Raw genomic sequence first — 25,946 nt, 5'->3', positions numbered from 1 at the left:
GCCAGGCCACAATATCCCCATTCTTCAGCTTTTTGGCAGAAAACGTGTGGTTTCTTCATGCATTTTTTTTTTTCACATTTAAAATTTGTGTTCATATGCAAATTTTTGCATGCAGGTTTCCAGAGCATGCAAACATTTGTATACGAACGCGAGTTTTAGACCCAAACCTGCCTTAGAACTGCTGGACGAGCCTGACTTGTCCTTAAGGGCCTGTTCACACTATATGCGTTCCTAGCCGTTTTCAGGGAACGCGTACTGGTACCAAAAACGCATAGAAACGGCTCCTAATGCTTTTGAATGGGCTAGTTTACATGTATGCGCATGAGACGCATACGTTTCTCATCCGCATTGCTGCACGCAGTTCTGTGCGATACGCATAGAAACGGACGCAATGAAAGTCTATGGACGCCTATCAAAAACGCGTACTATTGCGTTTTTAGCGTCCGTTTTCCTCTGCAGTTCCCATAATTTATTTTTTCCCCCCAGGTCACGTGTTTGTGCAAAACGCAATAGAAAACGCATTCAAACGCAAGAAAAACGCATGCGTTTTTCAACTTGCGTTTCTTTGAATTTATACGCGTTCTACAAACGCAGCAAGTATGAACAGGCCCTAAATGTTAAGCTGTTTTTCCCTGGACAAGGCAGTCCGTCCATACTGTCATGGAGGTTAATACACTCCTGACCGTACTTGCATAATTTCAAAGGTGAAATGACCAATCAGCCATACTATTTGTTAAAAAACAAACTAATTACTGAGATCTTAGATTTATGTCCCTTTTCCACCAAAAAAACCTGCTTACCCATGGCTTTCCTACAGTTTTCATGTGGTTGGTTACTTCCATGGTGCAATTGTTTTTTTTTATTTCCCTACCACTGTTTGCAGTGTACAAATTGTAGTTACCACTCTGTAATTCTAAATAAGGATGGGAGACCCAGAGGTTTGTGGATGGCTAGAGGGACACTGGCTCATTCTATTGTGTAGGAGGCCCTATCACTGAAACAGAATTTTCAGAGGCTGTGTAGTTTGTGTGAGGGGCAAGAGCTCTGGCCTTGACGGCTTTTGTTATGGAATTTTATTATTTGCTTCTTGGCTGGCAACAAACTTTTGCTCCACTGTCTTTAAAAATGAAGACCTAGGATTATTTTTTTTACCATTCTTTTGAGAAAGCAATGAATACAATAATCCCAAAGTAAGACAAATGACACCTAGACTACTCTACATTTTATTATGAACATGTGGTAAAAATTAGAGTACATGTTAAAATCTGCTCTTTTAGGGCAGGTTCACACTGACGGCAGGCGGCATCGGGGCGGCAGGAAGCCGCGTCGTCCTGTGACGTCTTGTTTGGGGGGGGGCGGGGGTACGGCGAACGTCAGCTTCCTGTCGCGATCGGCGTTTCTCATCCCCGAAAGGGGACATGAAGAGGCGGCTAGGCGACCCTAGAAGTTGCATGCGGCTTCTAGGGCCGGCTGAAATTGCGCGGTAAATTGAGATCGGAACACTGTGTTTGCGCAATCGACAGTAATTGCGCGATGCTAAATGCTCCCATTCACTTGAGTGGGAGCGTTTAGCTGACGAGTCCCGAATGCTTGGTAGTAAACGCTGCCAAACGTCCATGTAAACCAGCCCTTATTGTAACAAGTTGACTGGAAAAGGTTTTATAGGTAGACTAGACATTTTTATCACACTTTTTCCTCCTGGTGGACTCAAAGCGTCAGAGCTGCAGCCACTTAAGGCGCACTCCATGGGCAACCAGGATTAGTCTTTCCTAAAGACTACTTATGGTTTTTCATACTGGCTTGAGCTGGATTTTGAACCCATGTCAAAGGGCTCATGTTCCACATCAAAGGTGACAGCCTTACCAGTATGCTATCTGGCTGACAGGGCTTCAGGAGAAGAAGAAAAAAAAGCAGAACAATGGGCTCAATTCACTAAGACCTGTGGAGTAAATATTAGAACAACACAATAGTATACTTTTTCAAGAGATTTAAAGAACTGTAGTGAGAAGAATATGGAAGCTGCCATATTTAGTTCCTTTTAAACATTACCAATTGCCAGGCTGCCCTGCTGATCTGTTTGGCTGCAGTAGTGTCTGAATAACACCAGAAATAAGCATCCAGCTAATCTTGTCAGATCTGACAATGTCAAACACCTGATCTGCATCATGCTTGTTCAGGGCTATGACTAAAAGTATTAGAGGCAGAGGATCAGCAGGACAGCCATGCAACTGGTATTGTTTAAAAGGAAATAAATATGGTAGCCTCCAGATCTGTCTTGCTACAGTTGTTGATTCATTAAGCTGCACAGCTTAAATTGAGCAGCGCGAGTTACAATCTCTGTGCGCACGCTACACGTGGTAGTGCTGCGTACTAGGCTCTGGTAACTTGCATGCGCTTCTTTGAGAGGGCGGCCGCGCCTTTTAATCTCGCCCTGACAGGTGTGACAGGCAGCCTATTAGGCCAATCAAAGTTAGGAATCATGTCCTAGAAAGCCAATGAACATGACAGGATTGGAAGAGCTGCCAGTACTTAGAAAGGAGTGCATGTAAGTTACCAGCGCATGCTACACAGCACTATCGTGTGCTGAGAGATTTTAACAATTTAAGCAGCGCAGCTTAATGAATCAACCATACCGTGTCATAGTGTCAGGTGAGAGGGATATGGAGGCAGCCATATTCATTTCCTTTTAAACAATACCAGTTGCCTAGCAGTTAACCTGATCTCGTGTCTCTAATACTTTCAGCCATAGACCCTGAACAAGCATGCAGCAGATCAGGTACTCTGAGTCTGCTGACTCAGTTTTACTGGATTACCCATATGCTTGTTCCAAGGTTTTGACTCAGACACTACTTATGCCAGAATATCAACATGGCTGCCAAGCAACTGGCATTGTTTACAAAGAAATAATGATGGCAGCCTCCATATCCCTCTCACCTCGGGTTCCCTTTAACTATTCTGGGAGAGAGAGGCATATCTGGCTGCTGATGATTTGAAGGTGATAAAAAATCCATGTCTGCCAACATCTGTAAAGAATAACTGAAAACCTGCTATAATAATTCTGGGTATGGGAACGCACTGCTGGTGCTTGGCTGTTGAAATGTGCAGCCCAGAGCGAACGCATTTTATCATGACTTTGACTGTGTAGCATCACTGTCTCCTTTTTATTGTGTTTATATAACGACATAGAGCTGGTGTATTACTTTACAGGAACTCAGTTATGTGTCCTTCCATCCAACTTCCCAACTGTAGAGGTCCAATTAAATGCGTCCATTCATTTTGGCAGAGCATTTTGCAGGTAATAGTAGATATACTGTATGTAGTCCACTCTGTTTTTGCATTTTTGATGGAACTGGAAGTTTATTAGATTGTTAAGCAGTATTGCAATACATGAATAGTGAATAATTATTTCTTGTATATGTGTGCATTGAGCTTAAATTTCTCAGCTTTACGCTTCTTAAATGGTGGTGGTGGTGGTGGGGGGGGGGGGGGGGGTAGGGGAGAGAAGGGAATGTTAGGTAGTGTGTGTGTGTATGTGGACTTGTGTTGACCACACCTGACTTTTTTTTTTTTTTTTTTTTGTGAGGGCGTGGAGGCTAAATGGTGGTAGTGCTTGTTGAGAAGTTTATACTATGTGGTGGGGTGGGTCACCATGGGAAGTGGGAAAGAGGGGACCCAGAGTAGGGCCCACATAAAACTCTTACATGGAAGGGAGGACATGGTTTGTAGTTGTGGCGTAGCTCACAGATCCCCCTTGGCTCCACATGTTCTCCTTCAACATCTGTCCCCTCACACAGTGCATAGTAGTGATTTTGCTCAACCAATGGCCTCTTCACTCTTTTCTGATCTACATTCACTATAGGAGGTTGGAAATCGCTGCTAACCACAGCCCTTTACTAGCTACTACTGTAGCCTCCTGATTTTAAGATCAAATGACAGGACAGCACTTCAAGCTCACTGACCAGCTTCACTGAAAAAGCTACCGGTGCCTAAGCAGCAACAACGGCACCCTTCATATAGTTAATTATTCACGCAGGTGAGACCCACACACTATATAAAGTGATACAACATTTCTTTTGTGGCCTGTAACCAACCTACATAGAAAAAATGCAACAGTCTAGGGCTTTTCACACTACAAGCGCTTTGTGATTTTAAAAGCTCTTGCTTATGTTATCCTACGTGTCTGTTCTCACTGGAGTGATGTGATTTTGTAAAAATCCCCCATAGCAAGAGCTTTTAAAATCTCTAGCGTTTAAAAAGCTCTTGTAGTGTGCACCAGCCCTAAATCGGGCTTACCTGAGGTAAAATATGAGGTTCCGAGGGCTGCCACAATCCCTTTACTGCACCTCTCTCATTGGCATATGCTCACTATCTGGGGCTTATTTGTGTAGAGCCCATGAACCTGTCACTATATATATTATGGGTTGTGGGGGGGAATATACATTCAGCAAACACAGGATTAGTGTAAAACGTGCATAAATACACTGTATATATACTTATTACATTTGCACAGTAATCCATAAAATGCTGGAAAAGAGTTAAATGGTTTGCCTCGTTGTGTAGCATGTGTTCTCAGATCCGTCTAATCCAGAGGCTTTCATTTCCTGGTATTTGATACAAATGACTTTGTCCGTTTTCTCTGTTTGGCTGTAAAATTAATACTCTTATGTATGAATGCTCTAATAGTGTTGGACGTGCTTTTAGAACTATTGTGTTTCATATACGCTAAAATGGCCTTATTGATTTTCATGTCTGGAAGATCACAGCTACAGTATTCTTGTGGGCAGTTCTGAATTACCGTCAGGCATGGTACTCTTTTTAAGCGTGCATTGATTGGGTGTTATACTATCTAAACAGTCCTGTGTGTTGAGGAGAGGAGATTGCTTGCAGCACAACTTAATAATGCACACAGTATGAAGGGCCCTTTAACAGGAAAAGAAATGCTGCTGCCTTGAAAGACTTCAGGAGCTTTCAAGTGTCACATTTCCACGTGTCAGATTGCTTGCTGCTTGGCAACACAGGAAAAAGACTCGGGACACACTGTCTTTTTTTTCCATCATAAAGATGACATCATTTAGTTATGAGGAATAAACCAAATTTTATTCCTGGTACTGAACTCTCCAGGCATGAGCAAGTCCGTACTGATGCAAGTTAATGCTTTATGTTTACGTAATACGCATTAGAAATATAACGATAAGCTTGGCCCAGAGCAAGGTAGAGTGTGTCGCTGAGACAAAACAAGCCAATTCTGAATGAATCTCCTTCATCCTGGATGGACTGCTGATTGGTTTCCAGTATGGACATTACTGTTTCAGCACAGATATGTATTCCTATTTACGGTACATACACACACATGCACATTCAAAGGGCACCATCTGATGGCTCTAGCTGTGCAAAGTTTACAAGAGGCAACCAAATAGGATAAAATGATTCAAGTAATAAAATAAAGTTGTAATTCTTACCTCCACCAAAGACAAACTGTTGGTATAAGCAGCAGGAGATTTCATGATCTAACATGCTTTGACTACCTGATTACTTCCTCAGGTGTTATAGCCCTGTTAGCTGCTTTTAATAACCCGAAACATGCATCTTCCATATTCATTCCCACTTTAGAGGTTTACTTATAACTTTATCTTGATATGAGGCCTTGATCAATACAATAATGCAGTGTACTTGTTATGTAATTTACATCCCCCCCTTTGTGTAATACAGGCATATATCCCCCTGTTTGTATAGTACATAGCTGTTACACTATGCTTATGCTAAAGCCAGCTATACACTGGTAGACTCACCTAATATGCCTAAAAGGTTGGTCCTTCTCTGATCAACATCTCACACACTGCACATTGATTTTTTAATAGATTTTAACATGACATTTATTAAACATCTATTCTACTGCCACTCCGCCAGAGCAGCTTATGCCTCCAGGTCTCCCCCAAGCTATATTGCTCCATTGGGGCATCTGCAGAGTAGCAGGAACAGAGCGCATGCACACTCACTTGTCACAGGAGGGATCCGCTCTGGCCGGACTGGTGAAATGCGCTCCGCTGCTGCTACTATGGCCTCAATTCTCTAAGCAGTTTAGACTAGACTTTAGATGGTTTTTAGTCTACTGATGGGTTGGTGTAATGTTTTAGACCTCTTTAGACTTGGTCTAACATTCAGTAATAACACAATTCACAAAGGCAAACAAGGAGTAACCACGCCCACTTTTTCTGACAGAGATTAGACCAGCTGATTTCTGTCAGTAAAGTAATTCTGTGAGGTATTTTAGATGTGAGGATGGAACCTTTTGAATTATGCAGGAGTTTAATTGTATGCAGAGGAGAGCTCATCAAATGAGAAGGATGTCAGTCATAGCTACTTGTTTGTGAATTGTATCTTTTGATAATTTCCCCTGCTTTACCCACCTAATTACCAAATGGTTTAGACCAGATCTAAAAACAGGTCTAAAATATTTGGTAATAATTACCCTGTGATGCAACTGACTAAACCATTAGTAGACTAGTCTAAACTGCTTAGTGAATTAAGGCCTATGTGTTGGCCTGGGGAGTGTTATTACCTGGGAGGGACCTGTATGGCCCATCACTGTCTCTAGGCCACAGCCATAGATACTCTTGCCCCCCTTTTAGAACTCACATTTACAATCCTGTCTGGCCATGTTGGGGTATCAGTCTTTTGCTGAATACACACGGTGCGTTCCCGCACTCTATTTCCCGCTCGATTCCAGTCTATTCATTTATTTCCAACATGTCCGATTTGCATTTCGATGGATCGTTAGGTCGATTCGCATGCAAAGTATGCCTAATCGACCCAACGATCCATCGATATGCAAATCGGACATGTTGGAAATAAATGAATCGACGGGAATCGAGCGGGAAATCAAGTGCGGGAACGCACAGTGTGTATCCAGCATTAGGCAGATTCAATCAACGTGATAGTGTATGGGCACCTTAGCAGTACAATCTGATATCTGCCCAAGTAATTTTTCCTGCTGTTTCTAAAGTTTACACATTGAAATGTAATTGGTTGCACCTCTGTCTCATTACTATTGAATACATCCACCTCATCCATGTTTGTTGTGTAATTTAAAAAATGTGTCCACATAAAAGTTGCTTTTGACAAACACAAAGCCTAACTGTTAGAAGAAAGAACTGCTTTAATCAGTATTTTCATTTGTAGTCCAATCATATTCTTGCACTGCAATCTGAGGGTGTGGTGGGGTGAACAAATGCCCCTTATTCGTTGTCACTGGGAAGGTTATTTTCGCAGCCAACACATGATCATGCTAGCCGTGTGCTGGGAAGCTAGAGGACGTTATAAAAATTACCCCTTTGAACTTACTTTTTTCAGTAAAGATAACCTTCCTTCATGATATGAATAAAAGTTTTGTTTAAAAGTTTCTCTGTTCTTTGTCTTTACCTCTTAACAGGAAGTAAAAACTGGGAAGTCATTGAACACGTCAGTTAATTGACATGTATTCATTAAATGAAAAATTCCTTAATAAAGTAAGTCACATAAGTATTAGAAATGTGAATTACCGGTACATAATCTTGGAAATCGGGAAGTATGGACACCACCACATTTGATTGAGAGATGAACATGCCCATGTGGTTTGCTGTGAAAGGATCTCTCTAGAGTTTATCAGACCTCAACAGCTGCACTAGGAAAAATATAATGAAAGTAATGAACACTCGCATTAAAGGGAATCTGAAGTGAAAATAAACTTATGATTTGTATGTGTAGTACAGCTAAGAAATAAAACATTAGGAGCAGAGACATAAGTCTAATATCATTTCCAGTACAGGAAGAATTAAGAGACTCCAGTTTTCTATGCAAAAGAGCCATTAAGTTTCACCCTTTCAAAGTCGCAGAGAGCTCGGTCTTCTGAAGCTTGTTATCTAAACTGTCAGTCACTGTATTTTCTTTTTCTCTCCAGCGGACAGTTCAAAAGTTCACTGCCCTGCTCTGTAAAATCATTTGGAATGCTGAGTAGTGTGTAAACTGCAAATATTAGAGAATGATGCAATGTTATAAAAAAAAACTCTATATAACAGAAAATAAAAATGAGAATATTTTATTTGCTACTAATGTTCTAGTAATTATCCGTACTAAGCAACCAATTCATTATATCATAATTTTTTTTCACTTTAGTGTCTCTTTTAAATGCAGGGTGAAGCTTCTAGTATGAATTTTAGATTTATGTCCTTAGTTGCTTTAAGCTGTCTTTTTTTTCTCTCTAGAAATCTTAATTAAAGCCTAAGACTGTCTCCTTACCCTGCAGCTTTGTTTTACCTTGTTTTACTCTGAAGAGACAAGTAGAATTATACTCTTAATTTTAGCCATTTCTAATGAACTGGTTATAAATTACAAAGTGTGTGTGTGTGTGTGTGTGTGTGTGTGTGTGTGTGTGTGTGTGTGTGTGTGTTATATAGGTATACATATTTTGAACTGCTGTATCTCCTTTTCTTTACAGCTGTCAATAAGAGTAAAGGGAAGATTGATTTCCTGGGTATTTAATTGCATGATGTCACTGGGAAGGAATTTTAAAGCTCACCTGATGTGGAGAAAAATAGATTTTTACTTTATCTAGGGCGTCTTCCAGCCTCCCATAGTCTTGAGGGCCTTTCGGGTCCCCTCCTTTGTGTGGCTGTCATCCTAATTAAAGTCCTCGACCTGGCTGAGTGGCACGCTATGGTACATACGGTGTGCTGGCTGCACGCCTCCTCAATCTTGCGCCCAGGGACATACTGCGCTATTGGTAACGACTTGTAACCGTGCATGCGCAGAATGCTCCTGACTAGGGGAGCATGATAAAGTAGGTGTGCAGGCAGGACAGCGCATGCACCTTTGCTTGCACCTTGGCTGGGTCAAAGTCTTTAATTGGAGTGATGGGCACAACTGACAAGACCCACATGGCACTGAGGGGCCTTAAAGACTACAGGGGGGTGGACAAAGCCCCAAGCAAGAAAAATCCCAGAGCATTTCTACCGCCCATAACACACAGAAAATGAACATTCTGTAGTAATGCACCTGCCAGCAGTAAAGTTGTGATACATTTCTGACTGTAAATTGGGGGTGAGGAAAGATATATAATGGACAAACACTGAATAAATAATTTCTAAAGTAATATTGTAAAAAAACTAAACTATTTTATTCATTATGTTCTATTCAGTAAAATTCACTTCAATTTTGTGGAGCTAGGTAAAACAGTGAGGGTGACCAGTTGCATCTATCTTCTGCACGTATGAGAGAACTGGCCGCTGGGAGACTTGGGCGCATGATACAGCCGGTATATGGCGTATCCTACTGATGCACAAGTCCCGGCAGCGTTAATTATTATTCCCCCTCCAGGTCCACATGGATAGTGGGGGAATGATGTAACTCTGCTTCCAGCTATTGCAGTGTTTTAAAAGTAACTTCAGCTCTGTCTTCTGATGGCGCCAAAATTTCTCACTGTGCACCGATATAGCCGTAATTCCTATTACAGTCTATGGTGGCACCGGCTGCACCCAAATCTCCTGCAGCTCTATTTGTTACCATTGGCCAACAAATTAAACACAGCCTGATATAGTATATATGGAATATCAGCCAGCTTTTATTACTTCACCTCAAGACCATAGTTAGCAGGGGAAGAGTATCTGCTCCCAGACCTTCTTTGAGCTAACATAGTAGTGACTCTGAAGTAAGGTAGGGATTCAGCCCTTTGCTCCAATAACAGACCATTAAAAGGACTCCAAGCAGTGCAGAAACTATGGAAAGATTCATATCAGTTTAAAGCTCTCTTTCTCCTCTTTCCAATCGCTATTTTCGTGATTGAAATTGCCGCGATTATGATCACGAAAATAGAGAAAACTAAAAGGCGTAGAGCGACGATTTAGTGTGTCGCCAGAAAGAGGAGAAAGAGAGCTTTAAAATGATATCCATCTTTCCATAGTTACATTGTATTAAACAGGGCGACTTTTTCTGCTGAATGGAGCTGCTGACTTTGAGAAAAAGTCGCCCTGTGTAATACAATGTAACTATGGAAAGATGGATATCATTTTAAAGCTCTTTCTCCTCTTTCTGACGACACCTAAACCGCGGCCCTACGCCTTTTAGTTTTCTCTAAATCGTGGCCGCGGCAATTTCAATCGCGAAAATAGTGAAAACTAAAAGGCGTAGGGCAGCAGTTTATATATCATTGGAAAGAGGAGAAAGAGAGCTTTAAAATGATATGCATCTTTCCATAGTTTCTGCACTGCTCGGTGTCCCTTTAAAATGTATACTTAAAACTACCATATATACCAAAATCTCAGCTTTTAGGTTTAACTCTGTTATGTCTGGAATTGCCCACCTAGAGTAGAGAGAATGTGTACCTTATACACCAACAATCAATAAGGCATTTAATAAACATTAGTATGAAGCCTTCTCTGTTCCTTTCTTTTGACACAGAGAAGGCCATTGATTATTCGGGCTGGAGATTGATTCTTTTAATGCTGACTAAGGCCCTGTAGACACAGAAAATCACCAAGCGTGATTGCAAACACCGTACAAGGCAATTGCGGTTTTTAATCAAAATTCCACTTGCGATTTTTGTGCGATGCGATTTTGCTGAAGCTATCTTTTCCTGGTTTCCTGATTGCTTACCTAAAAACGCAATGAAAATGGCAGCCTCCATATCCCTCTCACTTTAGGTGTGCTTTAAGATGTATTTATTTACACATCTAGAAGACTATATAGAACACACAGTAGGGGTCTGACTTACTAAGGCATTTCCAGTGATCCCTAAGTACAGCTGGTTTACCTTAATGCTGGGAATACACCAGGAGTTTTCTTTCTTTTTGTTTTGTTTTTTGGCAGATACATAATTACCGAAAGGTCTGATCTGATTTTGATAGTTTTTATGATCAATTTTCTCATAGTGAATGGGAATAAATCATAAAAAGGATTATAAAATCGATCAGCCAGTAAATCTGCCAAAAAACTCATCATGTATTACCAGCATGAAAGTGGCATACACTGTTTAAAGGGACTTCGAGGAGTGCCCGAATTTAAAAGAATACACTTACCTGGGGCTTCTTCCAGCTCAGGGTAGGCAGTGAGGTCCTGCGGCGTCCTCCTGGCTTGTCTCCTTCAGCCTCCACCGACCCCCGTTACCGGTGTGGCTCTTCCCGTCTAATGACGCAATGCGTCATCCTGCTGGCCGCTCCGCGTCATCACTGCGGCTGCCATGATGACGCGAAGCGGTCGGCGTGTTGACGCATTGCGTCATGAACCAGGAAGAGCCAGCCCGACACCCGGCCCAGGTGACGCCGGTAACGGGGGCCAGCGCAGGCTGAAGGCGAGGAGCCAGGAGGACGCCGCGGGACCTCACCGCCTACGGGTAGCTGGAAAAAGCCCCAGGTAAGTGTATTCTTTTAAGTTCGGGCACTCCTCGGAGTCCCTTTAACTGAAGTAATTTTTTTTAAACAGATTCAAATTTAATAACAGTTAATCTCTCTAATGGGTGGGGCCTCTGTTGGGCATCTTACACAAATGAATAGCGGCTTGGGAGTCGCATGCTGGCTGCACAGCATTCTAAATGCCACATATATTTTCTGTAATTACTAGCAAATAGCAATACAAAAGCTTTTTTTTTTTTTTCATCTTTTCATGTTTTATATGGAGAAATTACAGAGAACAGTTCTCACTGTGGGCATTACTACGGAGGACTGTGCCCAGCACATCCAGCATACAGAAACAATCTTCACTGGCTCTAATACTGTGACTGGAATCTCTTCAGAATGATAGGAAGCAGAAATATAGCTTCAAATGTGTGTAAATAGTCATCAGCTGAAGTTCTGTGTTCCTGTCTGTGTGTCTCTCTTGCACTCAGTGTAAAGTGAACAACTTACAGCCAGGTTACAGTTCAGCTCTGCCTCCCCCACCCCCGATGCCGACATAAAATTGTTACAACGGCTGGTAAATGTGGCTTTTTTTTTTTTTTTTTACACAGGCTGTGCTGAGAGACCTCTGGAAATCATTATAGTGTTGCTAGCAAAAAGGTCTATAGGTATGTGGGGTTTACAGAAAAACTCTTTCTTTGATAGTGGTTCTTTAAGACACATTTTAGCCACCTATCAAACCATCACGGAGTTGCTGTACCTGCAAGCAAATGGGGCTGCACACATGGGGCGTTCGAGGGTTGGTGAGCAGAGAAGACGAGCATGGTTATCATGGGGTGTATTCACTAAACGGTGTTAAGCAGAACTAAGTGTGTAAAATCTTAAGGTGGCCACACACCATACAATTAAAATATCCAGTTCTACACCAATAAATAAGATCCACATATGTATTTTATTTATTTATTTTTGAGATTGGACATGTTGGAAAAATTCAGACAAATCTTATCAAGTATTGTATGATGTGTGTGTGTGTGATGGATATTGAATTTGTCTTCAACCAGAAAAAATGTATATAACTATTCATTACATTTTTCTATCAAAAAATTGTAGGGTGTGTGGCTACCTTCACACATGAGTAGAGCGTAATGCATTGCATGTATTGTATCGTATTCTGCTCTTTGAATTGTGCAATAACACTTTACACCCGTTATTTTGCTTACCCCACTTTAGTAAATACAACTCATATGACTGAAATCTAATACATGTGGTTGGCTGTTTTCATCAGCTTAAGGCCCGTACCTACCAACGATTTTCCCAATGACCAGTGACTTTCTTTGACGAGCGATCATTTCCATGATTTTCAGACTTGGGTACAGCACGCAATCATGTGAAATACATTTAGCGACAGGTGCCAATAACTATCGTCCAGGTGGATCTTTAAGATCCTTGACGACTCCCTGCAAAGTACCATGATTGCTTGACTTCCCGTCCGTGCCCCCCATGTGCTGTCGTGTGTACCCGCCGTCTGGAAGAGGGATTGTGGAATGCTCGTCGCCCGGGAGATGTCGCTGGATCCGTATTCCTCCGTCGGTTGGTGAGTATTTAGCTTTTGATATTGCGGAACGGATTACAGTAGTGTAAATGCTATGCCATCTCCAGCTGCCTGTTTCACACACTTAGGGCCCGTTTCCACTAGAGCGAATCTGCATGCGTTTCCTGCATGCAGATTCACATAGACAATACAAGTGGATGGACCTGTTTGCACTTGTTAGGATTTCAGAGCGTTTTTCTGTGCAGAAAAAAATCTGCACGGTAGACCCCGCAGAATTCGCATACCGCTATTCGATTAGCATGCAATGTATTTAATAGGAAATTTGCATGCATTTTCGTATGTGAATTTCACTGCGAATTTTCCCGCAAATTTGCGGGTGTTTTGGCTTAAAATCAATGTAAAAGCACACAGACACTGACATGGTTAAATTTTCATACTTACTAACATATGTGAAAACGCCCGTGAATTTGCAGTAAAATTTGCATACGCATGCAAATTTGTTTTACGTTTTCCGCGACTAATTCGCTTCGCACAAGTGGAAACGGGCCCTTAGGCAATGCCTGTCAGTCTTTCTTCTTAACTAGGCCTTTGGTCTGTCATTTTTGACAGCCAAAATGGCATTAGGATGTGGAATTTGACTGAGGTGGTGGGGGGAGTTTTGTCTGTCAGGTCTGTGCTAGTTATAATTGGGGATCTTGGCTTGTTTGCTTAGCGATGCCTCCTGTCATACTTTGCTACACTGATTATTTTTGCTGATGGTTGTTTAAGCTAATGATACAGCTGTATTGGTCTGTTTCTACGCATTGTACTTCTACTGGTGTATTAGCACCATACCCTTGGGTTATGGATTTTGGTACTACTCATTGTTAAAAACCTATGTTTATCTAGCACTGTTGGCTTGTATGCATAACTTTACTGTACATAAAGGGACACACACATGTACGTGTGTGTGTGTGTGTGTATCTATATTAAAATATATTATTGTCTTCCCCCCCCCCCCCCCCCCCCCCACACACACACACATAAAATAAAAAAGTTAGATACTTGCCTAGGTAAAGGGAAGCCTCTAGATCATAGTTACATAGTTATTTTGGTTGAAAAAAGACATACGTCCATCGAGTTCAACCAGTACAAAGTACAACACCAGCCTGCTCCCTCACATCCCTGTTGATCCAGAGGAAGGCGAAAAAACCCTTCCAAGGCATGGTCCAATTAGCCCCAAAAAATCGAAAAATTCCTTCCCGACTCCAGATGGCAATCAGATAAAATCCCTGGATCAACAACATTAGGCATTACCTAGTAATTGTAGCCATGGATGTCTTTCAACGCAAGGAAAGCATCTAAGCCCCTTTAAATGATGGCATAGAGTTTGCCATAACGACTTCATGTGGCAATGCATTCCACATCTTAATCACTCTTACTGTAAAGAACCCTTTCCTAAATGGCTAAAACGTTTTTCCTCCATGCGCAGATCATGTCCTCTTGTCCTTTTGAGAAGGCCTAGGGACAAAAAGCTCATCCGCCAAGCTATTATATTGCCCTCTGATGTATTTATACATGTTAATTAGATCTCCTCTAAGGGCTGGTGCACACCGAGCGGATTTTTGGTCGTTTTCAGATCCGCTTGCGGCTGCGGATCTGCTTGGTCAATGTATCTCAATGGGGTGGTGCACTCCAGAGTGGGAGGCATTTTGCAGAAACGAAAAATGCCTGGGTGAGGCATTTTTTGGATTGTGGATGCGTTTCTGCCTCAATGTTAAGTATAGGAAAAACGCAAACCGCTCTGAAAAACGGCACAACGTTTTTGTTACAGTAGCTGTTCAGTAACAGCTTTACTGTAACAATACAGGAAATCTACTACACCAAAACCGCTAGACAAAACCGCAAAACGCTAGCTGAAACGCTACAGAAAAAGAAGAAAAAGCGTTTCAAAATCTGCTAGCATTTTGCGGATCTGCTAGCGGGTTTTGGTGTGCACCAGGCCTCAGGCGTCTTTTCTCTAGACTAAATAAACCCAGTTTATCTAACCTTTCTTGGTAAGCGAGACCTTCCATCCCACGTATCAATTTTGTTGCTTGTCTCTGCACCTGCTCTAAAACTGCAATATTTTTTTTGTAATGTGGTGCCCAGAACTGAATTCCATATTCCAGATGTGGCCTTACTAGAGAGTTAAACAAGGGCAATATTATGCTAGAATCTCGAGTTTTTATTTCCCTTTTCAATGCATCCCAAAATTTTGTTAGCTTTAGCTGCAGCGGCTTGGCATTGAGTAAGATTATTTAACTTGTTGTCAATGAGTACTCCTAAGTCCTTCTCCAAGTTTGATGTCCCCAACTGTATCCCATTTATTTTGTATGGTGCTAGACCATTGGTACGACCAAAATGCATGACTTTACATTTTTCAACATTGAATTTCATCTGCCATGTATGTGCCCATATAGCCATCATATCCAGATCCTGCTGCAATATGACACTATCTTCCTGAGAGTTGATGATTCTGCACAATTTTGTATCATCTGCAAAAATAGCAACATTGCTCACTACTGCATCTACTAGGTCATTAATAAATAAATTGAAGAGCACTGGACCCAGTACAGACCCCTGTGGGACCCAACTGCTAACAGTCTCCCATTTTGAGTACGATCCATTGACCACAACTCTTTGTTTTCTGTCCATTAGCCATTTCCCTATCCATGCACACACACTCTTCCCCAGTCCTTGCAACCTCAACTTTTGCACCAGACTTCTGTTAGGAACAGTGTCGAAGGCCTTTGCAAAGTCCAAGTATATCACATCTACAGCATTCCCAATATCCATATTAGCATTCACTACCTCATAAAAGCTGAGCATGTTAGTCAAACAGGACCTGTCTTTAGTAAACCCATGTTGATACTGAGAAATAAGATAATTTTCTACTATGAAGTCATGTATAGTATCTCTTAGTAACCCCTCAAATAGTTTGCATACAACTGATGTTAAGCTTACAGGTCTATAATTTCCTGGATCTGATTTTTTTGCCCTTCTTAAATAATGGGAAAACGTGGGCTGTACGCCAATCCACTGGGACTCTGCCAGTTGCAAGAGAGTCACAAAAGATAAGATAAAGGGGTTTATCTATAACTGAACTTAATTCCCTTAGGACCCGAGGATGCATGCCATCCGGGACAGGTGCCTTGTCTATTTTTAATTTATTTAGTCTTGCCTTCACTTCTTCCTGCGCTAAGTATTTAATATTACAGTTAGAAGATTGAGACTCTTCTGCCTCTGTAATTTGCAACAGTGCTGTTTCCTTTGTGAAGACAGAAGCAAAGAAAGCATTTAATAACTCTGCCTTACCTTGGTCATCCACCATTGAGTTCCCACCCTCATCTTTTAGGAGGCCTATACAGTCAACCTTTCTTTTTTTAGAGTTGATGTATTTGTAAAACTTTTTTGGGTTAGATTTGATATCCCTAGCGATTTTGATTTTCAGCTTCGATCTTCGCCAGCCTAATTTCTTTTTTTACAATTTTTATTGCACTTCTTATAATTGCTTAGTGCAGCCTCGGTCCCCTCCTGTTTTAGGACCTTATAAGCATTCCTTTTTCCTCTTCATTTTATCCCTAACCTTTCTATTCATCCATAGAGGCCTTTTTTTATTCCTAGACATTTTGTTTCCATATGGGATATGGCACTAAGTTCACCAAACTTAGTGCCTGCCTAATTTGATTGAACTAAGCTTTTCTAAAATTCATAGTTTTAGTGGTCCCGCTGCCCCGTGGCCTATCAGTCACCAGATCAAACGTTCTCATGTTGTGATCACTATTTCCCAAATGTTCTTGAACCTGCACATTTGATACATTATCTGGTCTATTAGAAATGATCAGATCCAGTAACGCATTCCCCCTAGTTGGTTCCGTTACCATTTGAGTCAAGTAATTGTCATGTAGTGCTACCAGAAATCTGCTGCTTTTACCAGAATGGGTAGCCTCAATACCCCAGTCAATGTCTGGAAAGTTGAAGTTGCCCATAACTATGACCTCATTTTTACTTGCAGCTTTTTCAATCTGCTGTAGTAATCACAGTTCTGCAGCTTCATTAATATGAGGTGGTCTGTAGCGTACCCTAATAAGCAATTGCCAACTTTTATTTCCACCATGAATATTTACCCAAACAGACTCCACATCTTCACAATCTTCTTCATCTCATCATTGAGGACAGGGCTTTTCAACCCTGTCCTTAAGTACTACCAACAGAGCATGTGTTGTAGAAATCTACAGAGGTAGTTAATCAGCTCTGCTGAGACACTAATTATCTCACCTGTGTATGTTTGGGGTTTTCTGCAAAACATGCACTGTTGGTGGTACTTAACCACTTTACCCCCGCGCGTACGGATTTCTCCGCCCCTTTTTCCATCCTTTCACCCCCAGGGACGGAGAAATCCGTACTCTGTACCGCTGTCCGCGCTCCCGCTCGTAAACACGCCGCCGCCCGCTCGCCCAGAGATCAACAAACGGGAAAATCCATTCCCGTTCGTTGATCTCAGCCCCGCAATGATCTGCTGCCGCTCGGCTGAGCAGCGCGATCATTGTGAAAAAATAACAAAGTCCCAGCCTCTTTCTACTTCCTGCAAGCGTCCGGAAGGACGCTTGCAGGTCGCATGAAACAAATTTGTAATGTTGCCATCTTGTGGCCAAATAGTGAAACTACACCCTAACCATTTTTTACACACAAACTTGTTTTACACAAAAAATTAACTCCTTACCTCCCACACTCCCCAATTTTTTTTTTTTGTAATTAAAAAAATAAATAAAAAATTTACAATTTAAAGAAAATACATAAATAGTTACCTTAGGGACTGAACTTTTTAAATATTTATGTCAAGAGGGTATAACACTGTTACTTTATAAACTATGGGCTTGTAATTAGGGATGGACGCAAAACTGAAAAAAATGCACCTTTATTTCCAACTAAAATATTGGCGGCAAACATTGTGATAGGGACATAATTTAAACCGGGATAAATAGGCATATACATTTAATGGGTTTTAATTACAGTAGCATGCATTATTTAAAAACTATAAAGGCCGAAAACTGAAAAATAATAAAAAAAAATTTTCCCACATTTTTTCCTATTTTCCCATTAAAACACATTTAGAATAAAATTATTCTTGGCATAATGTCCCACCTAAAGAAAGCCTAATTGGTGGCGAAAAAAACAAGATATAGTTCATTTCATTGCGATAAGTAATAATAAAATTATAGACGAATGAATGGAAGGAGCGCTGAAAGGTGAAAATTGCTCTGGTGGTCAGGGGGTAAAATCCCTCAGTTGGGAAGTGGTTAAGGACAGGGATGAAAAGCCCTGCTCCAGATCACGTGTCAAACACTAGGCAAAATGCACCCCTTCTTGCCATTTTATATGGCCCTTGAGAACTTCCAATTTCCATTTTAAGCGGCAAAAGGACGACAGCACATTGCCCTCAAGTCCAAAGGAGCACACCAGTGACAGTGCCTCCCCATCTCCCCATATAGCAGAGTAATGAAGTAGAGCATTATGTTTGCTTGCTCCAGTGATACGTTATCTCTTCTGTTCTTCCTGGTAGTCAAATGTTCTGTGCTTCCTTCTCTTGATCATGTGGCATGCTTCAGGAGCCAGAGGTATGCAGCATAGAGCATGTGGCTGTCAGGAAGATCAGAGGTGACTCAAAGTAGTACTGGAAAAGGGAAATATTAAACTGCTCCACTGGGCTACTCTGAAGAAGTGGTGGAGAAGGCCACTCATGGTCAATTATAATTACATTACTTAGTTTGAGATTGTTCAATAAATGTTAAATATTAATAAACAAATTGGCTTGTGACTTACGCTATGTTGTAGATTATGACTCCTTACTTGATTGAGTTTGACACCGCTGCTCTAGATAGTCCAGAGGCTTCCCATCTCCTCCTCGACCTCACAGTTGCCACACACATATCCACCATATTGAAAAAGAACATGTTGGATATGTTCTCTTTTTTTCATGGCCTTGCCTCCCGCCATGTAGAAATGTGGCTCTCCTGTGTGAGTATAGGTGCGCCTGCACAGGAACGGCTGTATTTTCATAGGCACAGTATGACTGTGCTTGTGCACGAAGGTAAGCTCGAATGAGAACTTAAAGGGCTCCAGCCAGCGACAGTGGGGTTGAGCATTTAAGGTTTTAGAAGGCTTCTCTCCTCCATAGGTGTAAGTATCTGTTTTATTTATTTTTTATGAGCTTGCTTTAAGTTGATTATTTATTTTGTTACAACTTGTTTTCTATATCTCTCTCGCTAAAAGGGGGGATGGCCTTGAGCTTCTTTTATGGTATGGTCCAGTAAAGGCTCAGTTTACAAAAAAAATATTTGTCAGCACATAAACCACGTGTGTGTGTGTGCATATGTGTATGTGTGTGTGTATATATATATATATATATGTATGTATGTATGTATGTATGTATGTATGTATGTATGTATGTATGTATGTATGTATGTATATATGTGTGTGTGTGTGTGTGTGTGTGTGTGTGTGTGTGTGTGTGTGTGTGTGTGTGTGTGTGTGTGTGTGTGTGTGTGTATATGTATATGTATATGTATATGTATATATATATATATATATATATATATATATATGTATATATATATATATGTATATGTGTATATATATATATATATATGTATGTGTATATATATATATATATATATATATATATATATATATATATATATATATATATATATATATATATGTATGTATGTGTATATGTATATATATATATATATATATATATATATATATGTGTATATGTATGTATGTATATATATATATATGTATATATATATATATATATATATATATATATATATGTATATGTATATGTATATGTATATGTATATGTATATGTATATGTGTATGTATATGTATATATACACACATACACACATACACACATACACACACACACACCCATATATATGAGAGGAGGTGTAGGGCATCAGGTTCAAGGGTGTTTTTGAACATGTTTCTTAACCACTTAAGGACCGCCCCCAGCCGATGGGCGGCGGCAAAGTCCAGGCCTAAACGACCGCAATACGCCCATCGGCGGGGGCGGCTGCGGGCGTGGTTATGCGGCGATCGAGTCATTCGTGACGCGATCAGCCGCCTGCTTGCACTGTAACCCGCCGGCCGTTCGGAAGCGCCGGCGGGTTACTAGCACCCGGATCGCCGCATGTAAACAGTATAATAGGCTTTGTAATGTATACAAAGCCTATTATACTGGCTGCCTCCTGCCCTGGTGGTCCCAGTGTCCGAGGGACCACCAGGGCAGGCTGCAGCCACCCTAGTCTGCACCAAGCACACTGATCCGGCCCCCCCTTCCCTCTGATCGCCCATAGCACCCCTCAGACCCCCCCGCCCACCCCCCAGACCCCTCCGCCCACCCCCCAGACCCCTGTTTGCACCCAATCACCCCCCTAATCACCCATCAATCACTTCCTGTCACTATCTATAAACGCTATTTATTTTTAACCCTAATCTTCCCCCTGCTCCCTCCTGATCACCCCCCCCCCCTGTGTACTGTATGCATCTATCCCCCCTGATCACCTGCCAATCACTTGTCAATCACCCATCAATCACCCCCTGTCACTGCCACCCATCAATCAGCCCCTAACCTGCCCCTTGCGGGCAATCTGATCACCCACCCACACCAATACATCGCCCGCAGATCCGACATCAGATCACCTCCCAAGTGCAGTGTTTACATCTGTTCTCTCCTCTAAACACCCACTAATTACCCATCAATCACCCCATATCACCACCTGTCACTGTTACCCATCAGAATAGACCCTAATCTGCCCCTTGCGGGCACCCAATCACCCGCCCCACATGCTCAGATTGCCCTCAGACTCCCCCCCCCCCCCCTGTAAATATTGCACTGGCGAATTGATATCTGTTCTTCCCTGTAATAACCCACTGATCACCTGTCAATCACCTGTCAATCACCCCCTGTCACTGCCACCCATCAATCAGCCCCTAACTTGCCCCTTGCGGGCAATCTGATCACCCACCCACACCATCAGATTGCCACAGACCTACCCTCAGATCACCTCCAAAGTGCATTGTTTACATCTGTTCTGCCATCTAATCACCCACTGATCACCCATCAATCAGCCCCTGTCACTGATACCCATCAGATTAGACCCATATCTGCCCCTAGGGCACCCAAACACCCGCCCACACCCTCAGAATGCCCTCAGACCCCAGCCCTGATCACCTCGCCAGTGCATTGCTTGCATCTATTTCCCCCCTCTAATCACACCTTGAGACACTCATCAATCACCTCATGTCACCACCTGTCACCCCCTAGCACACCTACCCATCAGATCAGGCCCTAATTTGCCCCGTGTGGGCTCTTGATCACTCGGCCAAACCCTCAGACCCCCTTCCGATCACCTCCCCAGTGCATTGATTGCATCTATTTTCCCCTCTAACCACCCCCTGAGACCCCCCCTAGCACTCCTATCCATCAGATCAGGCCCAATACAACCTGTCATCTAAGAGGCCACCCTGCTTATGATCGGTTCCACAAAATTCGCCCCCTCATAGACCACCTGTCATCAAAATTTGCAGATGCTTATACCCCTGAACAGTCATTTTGAGACATTTGGTTTCCCGACTACTCACGGTTTTGGGCCTGTAAAATGCCAGGGCAGTATAGGAACCCCACAAGTGACCCCATTTTAGAAAAAAGACACCCCAAGGTATTCTGTTAGGTGTATGACGAGTTCATAGAAGATTTTATTTTTTGTCAACAGTTAGCGGAAATTGATTTTTATTGTTTTTTTCACAAAGTGTCATATTTCACTAACTTGTGACAAAAAATAAAATCTTCTATGAACTCACCATACACCTAACGGAATACCTAGGGGTGTCTTCTTTCTAAAATGGGGTCACTTGTGGGGTTCCTATATTGCCCTGGCATTTTAGGGGCCCTAAACCGTGAGGAGTAGTCTAGAATGCCTCAAAATGACCTGTGAATAGGACGTTGGGCCCCTTAGCGCACCTAGGCTGCAAAAAAAGTGTCACACGTGGTATCGCCGTACTCAGGAGAAGTAGTATAATGTGTTTTGTGGTGTATTTTTACACATACCCATGCTGGGTGGGAGAAATCTCTCTGTAAATGGACAATTGTGTTTAAAAAAAATCAAAAATGTGTCATTTACAGAGATATTTCTCCCACCCAGCATGGTTAGATGTAAAAATACACCACAAAACACATTATACTACTTCTCCTGAGTTCGTCGGTACCACATGTGTGACACTTTTTGCACCCTAACTGCGCTAAGGGGCCCAAAGTCCAATGAGTACCTTTAGGATTTCAAGGGTGATTTTGCGGCATTTGGTTTTCAGACTACTCCTCACGATTTAGGGCCCCTAAAATGCCAGGGCAGTATAGGAACCCCACAAGTGACCCCATTTTAGAAAGAAGACACCCCAAGGTATTCTGTTAGGTGTATGATGAGTTCATAGATTTTAATTTTTGTCACAAGTTAGCCGAAATTAATTTGTATTGTTTTTTTTCCCACAAAGTGTCATTTTCCGCTAACTTGTGACAAAAAAAAAATCTTCTATGAACTCACCATACACCTAACGGAATACCTTGGGGTGTCTTCTTTCTAAAATGGGGTCACTTGTAGGGTTCCTATACTGCCCTGGCATTTTAGGGGCCCTAAACCGTGAGGAGTAGTCTGGAATCCAAATGCCTCAAAATGACCTGTGAATAGGACGTTAGGCCCCTTAGCGCACCTAGGTTGCAAAAAAGTGTCACATGTGGTATCGCCGTACTCAGAAGAAGTAGTATAATGTGTTTTGGGGTGTATTTTTACACATACCCACGCTGAGTGGGAGAAATATCTCTATAGACAATTGTGTGTAAAAAAATAAATAAATAAAAATAAAAAAATTGTCATTTACGGAGATATTTCTCCCACCCAGCATGGGTATGTGTAAAAATACACCCCAAAACACATTATACTACTTCTCCTGAGTACGGCAATACCACATGTGTGGCACTTTTTTTGCAGCCTAACTGCGCTAAGGGGCCCAAAGTCCAATGAGCATCTTTAGGCTTTACAGGGGTGCTTACAATTAGGCACCCCCCAAAATGCCAGGACTGTGAACACACCCCACAAATGACCTCATTTAGGTATTCTGTTAGGTGTATGACGAGTTCATAGAAGATTTTATTTTTTGTCAACAGTTAGCGGAAATTGATTTTTATTGTTTTTTTTTCACAAAGTGTCATTTTCCGCTAACTTGTGACAAAAAATAAAATCTTCTATGAACTCACCATGCCTCTCACTGAATACTTTGGGATGTCTTCTTTCCAAAATGGGGTCATTTGGGGGGTATTTATACTATCCTGGAATTTTAGCACCGCATGAAACATAACAGGGGGTCAGAAAAGTCAGAGATGCTTGAAAATGGGAAAATTCACTTTTGGCACCATAGTTTGTAAACTCTTTAACTTTAACCCAATCCAATAAATATACACTGAATGGGTTTTTTTTTTTTTATCAAAGACATGTAGCAGAATAACTTTCGCGCTCAAATGTATAGAAAATTTTACTTTATTTGAAAAATGTCAGCACAGAAAGTTAAAAAAGTCATTTTTTTTTGACAAAATTCATGTCTTTTTTGATGAATATAATAAAAAGTAAAACTCGCAGCAGCAATCAAATAGCACCAAAATAAAGCTGTATTAGTGACAAGAAAAGGTGGTAAAATTCATTTAGGTGGTAGGTTGTATGACCGAGCAATAAACTGTGAAAGCTGCAGTGGTCTGAATGGAAAAAAAGGCTCTGGTCCTTAAGGGGCGAAAAGACTGTGGTCCTCAAGTGGTTAATGCATTATGGTGTGTGTTTTTTTTTTTTTTTTTTTTTTTTTTTATATATAGCACAGTTTCTCATCTCAATCTTATCCAGTAATAACTGCCTTTTCATCTCTATCACCTTTAGGAACAATCGCTGCAACCGAATGCTTCCTATAATCTGAAATACATTTTCATGCATGGACTGCTTTATTATAGGCTAAACGCAGCACCTGGCTTGGATTCAAGTTAGGACTTTGACCTGGCTGAAACAAAACTTTTAGTTTTGCTTCACTTGTACTTTAATTTCTCTTTCTTATCCTTCTTTCAGATGTAGACTTCATATTTTTAATGATTATCTGTAATCGTAAATTACACTTCACCTCATGCTTACGGGACCTGATGTTCTTCAGAGCTTTCTTGTGTTGGAGGTGGTCTATACAGTTTGTCATCTGCACCTCCTCACTATTGCTTTCTAGGGATTTTATATCAAAAGTTATGTAAATGTTTTGAAGAGGTGGCCAAGTGGCCCTCATTTACTTGTATTGAATCGGTGGTACTGCTTTGTGCTTCATCACTATTAAGGTGGCCACACACCATACCATTTTCATGCAATCTGGCTGTACAATCAATCACCAAGTGCTATTATACTACATGGATGCTGGTAAGATTGTATAAAAATGTACAGTCAGATTGCATGAAAATTGAATGGTGTGTGGCCACCTTAAGATCACTTATATGCTGGCGCTATATAAATCTGTACTAATAATTATCAGTAGTGTTGTGGTGTGCACCAATCAGCAATGCTTTGTGTGACTGGCCCCTTATGCAGAATTATTGGTTCTACCAATGCTGAAAAGTTTTCTAGGTCTTGAGAATGCACAGCTTTCTTAGACCATTAGGGCTGGAACCCACAGGAGCACTTTTGGCAGCGCTGCGATACGCTAGCACTTTGCCAAAACGCTGGGCTAATGTTAATGGATGGGGCATCTTCCACAGGAGCGTTTGCGTTTCCCAGAAACGCAAACGCAGGACCTGCAGCATTTTGGGAGCGTTAGCGCTTCAATGTAAAGTATTGAAACGCTCAGCAAAACCTAAACTGGGCGGTTTTGCTAGCGTTTTGCGGTTCAGCACACTGTAACAAAATGAAAAATAATTCACAGGACCAATCAGGATAAAAACGCAAAACGCTACGCAACCGCTGAGCAAACAAATACAATGTTGCAAAACGCGACCGAAAACGCGCATGAATCCGCTTGCAAAACGCTCAGACAAAACGCTAGCGGTAGCGTTTCGCGTTTGCTGATTGTTATAGCCGCTAGTCATAAATATTCTTTGCTAGCTGTTTCAAGAAGTTAGCTTGGGCGCAGGAGTTTATTTCTAATTGTTTGGTTTCATTTTTGATGGGTAATTGAACACTATCCCATTTCTCTGTGCAGCCCTGATATATCCTATGTTGTCTAGCGCTGCAATCTTTTGTACAAAAATGTTTCAAGAAGTTGTTAATGCAAGAGCACCCTGCAAACTGTCACATTAAAATATACTACAGAGTATCTAGAGAGCTTGTGGGGTGACCCAGAACAATTACGAAAAAAAAGATCAAGAGGCCAAAAAGCCCACTGACTAAATAAGCTGTGGTTAATATAAATCTGCGATCTTAAAACAAAGGTATTTCTAGTTATTTAGATTAATGTGAGAGAGTGATTCCACCCACCCCGTGATGCATCACTACTAAATATGCAAATAATGTCTTTATGCCCCTAAGAGCCGGATACACAGCCAGAACTGCTGATGTACAATATGCATATAGCCCTTAAAGTGAACCTCCGGACTAAAAATCTACTCAGCAGAACTGAAAAGGCTTGGTGTTTCTTACCAAAGCATCATTTTTAGCTGCATTTTTATCTAAGCTCCACCCATCAAAGAAAAAAAGCCCAGCCTTTTTTCCCGGATGCTGTGCAGAGCATGATGGGATTTCCTATGTTGTTCATGTTGCCTAGCAACTGGGAGAGGTGATCAGGACTCAGGACGGTTGGAACTGTGTCTCATGCTCCCTGTCACCTCCTTTCAACCAAAAAGATGGCTGCCATCTTGAAATCAAACATTTGCCTGTTCTTTTAAAACAGTGTGGGTAAGAGATTATATTACCTATCTATTTTAATTAACATAA

General features: G+C 41.5%; 1 protein-coding gene across 4 annotated transcripts in view; it reads left to right on the top strand.

Moving 5' to 3' along the window:
* CTNNAL1 (catenin alpha like 1) overlaps positions 1-25,946 on the top strand; it is a 285,190-nt gene that overhangs the window by 26,923 nt on the left and 232,321 nt on the right. The window contains exon 2 of one of the 4 annotated variants that reach the window (XM_068236704.1): positions 3,208-3,295. The exons of 2 other annotated variants lie outside the window; for them this stretch is intronic. In XM_068236704.1, the coding sequence (XP_068092805.1) occupies positions 3,208-3,295 (88 nt within the window). Of the gene's footprint in view, positions 1-3,207; positions 3,296-7,429; positions 7,506-25,946 lie in introns of those variants that run through there. One more of the 4 variants, XM_068236708.1, reaches the window with a different exon arrangement.

This window comes from Hyperolius riggenbachi, chromosome 5, assembly GCF_040937935.1.
Source record: "Hyperolius riggenbachi isolate aHypRig1 chromosome 5, aHypRig1.pri, whole genome shotgun sequence".
Taxonomy (NCBI): domain Eukaryota; kingdom Metazoa; phylum Chordata; class Amphibia; order Anura; family Hyperoliidae; genus Hyperolius; species Hyperolius riggenbachi.
This window is presented reverse-complemented; position numbering and strand designations above follow the sequence as displayed.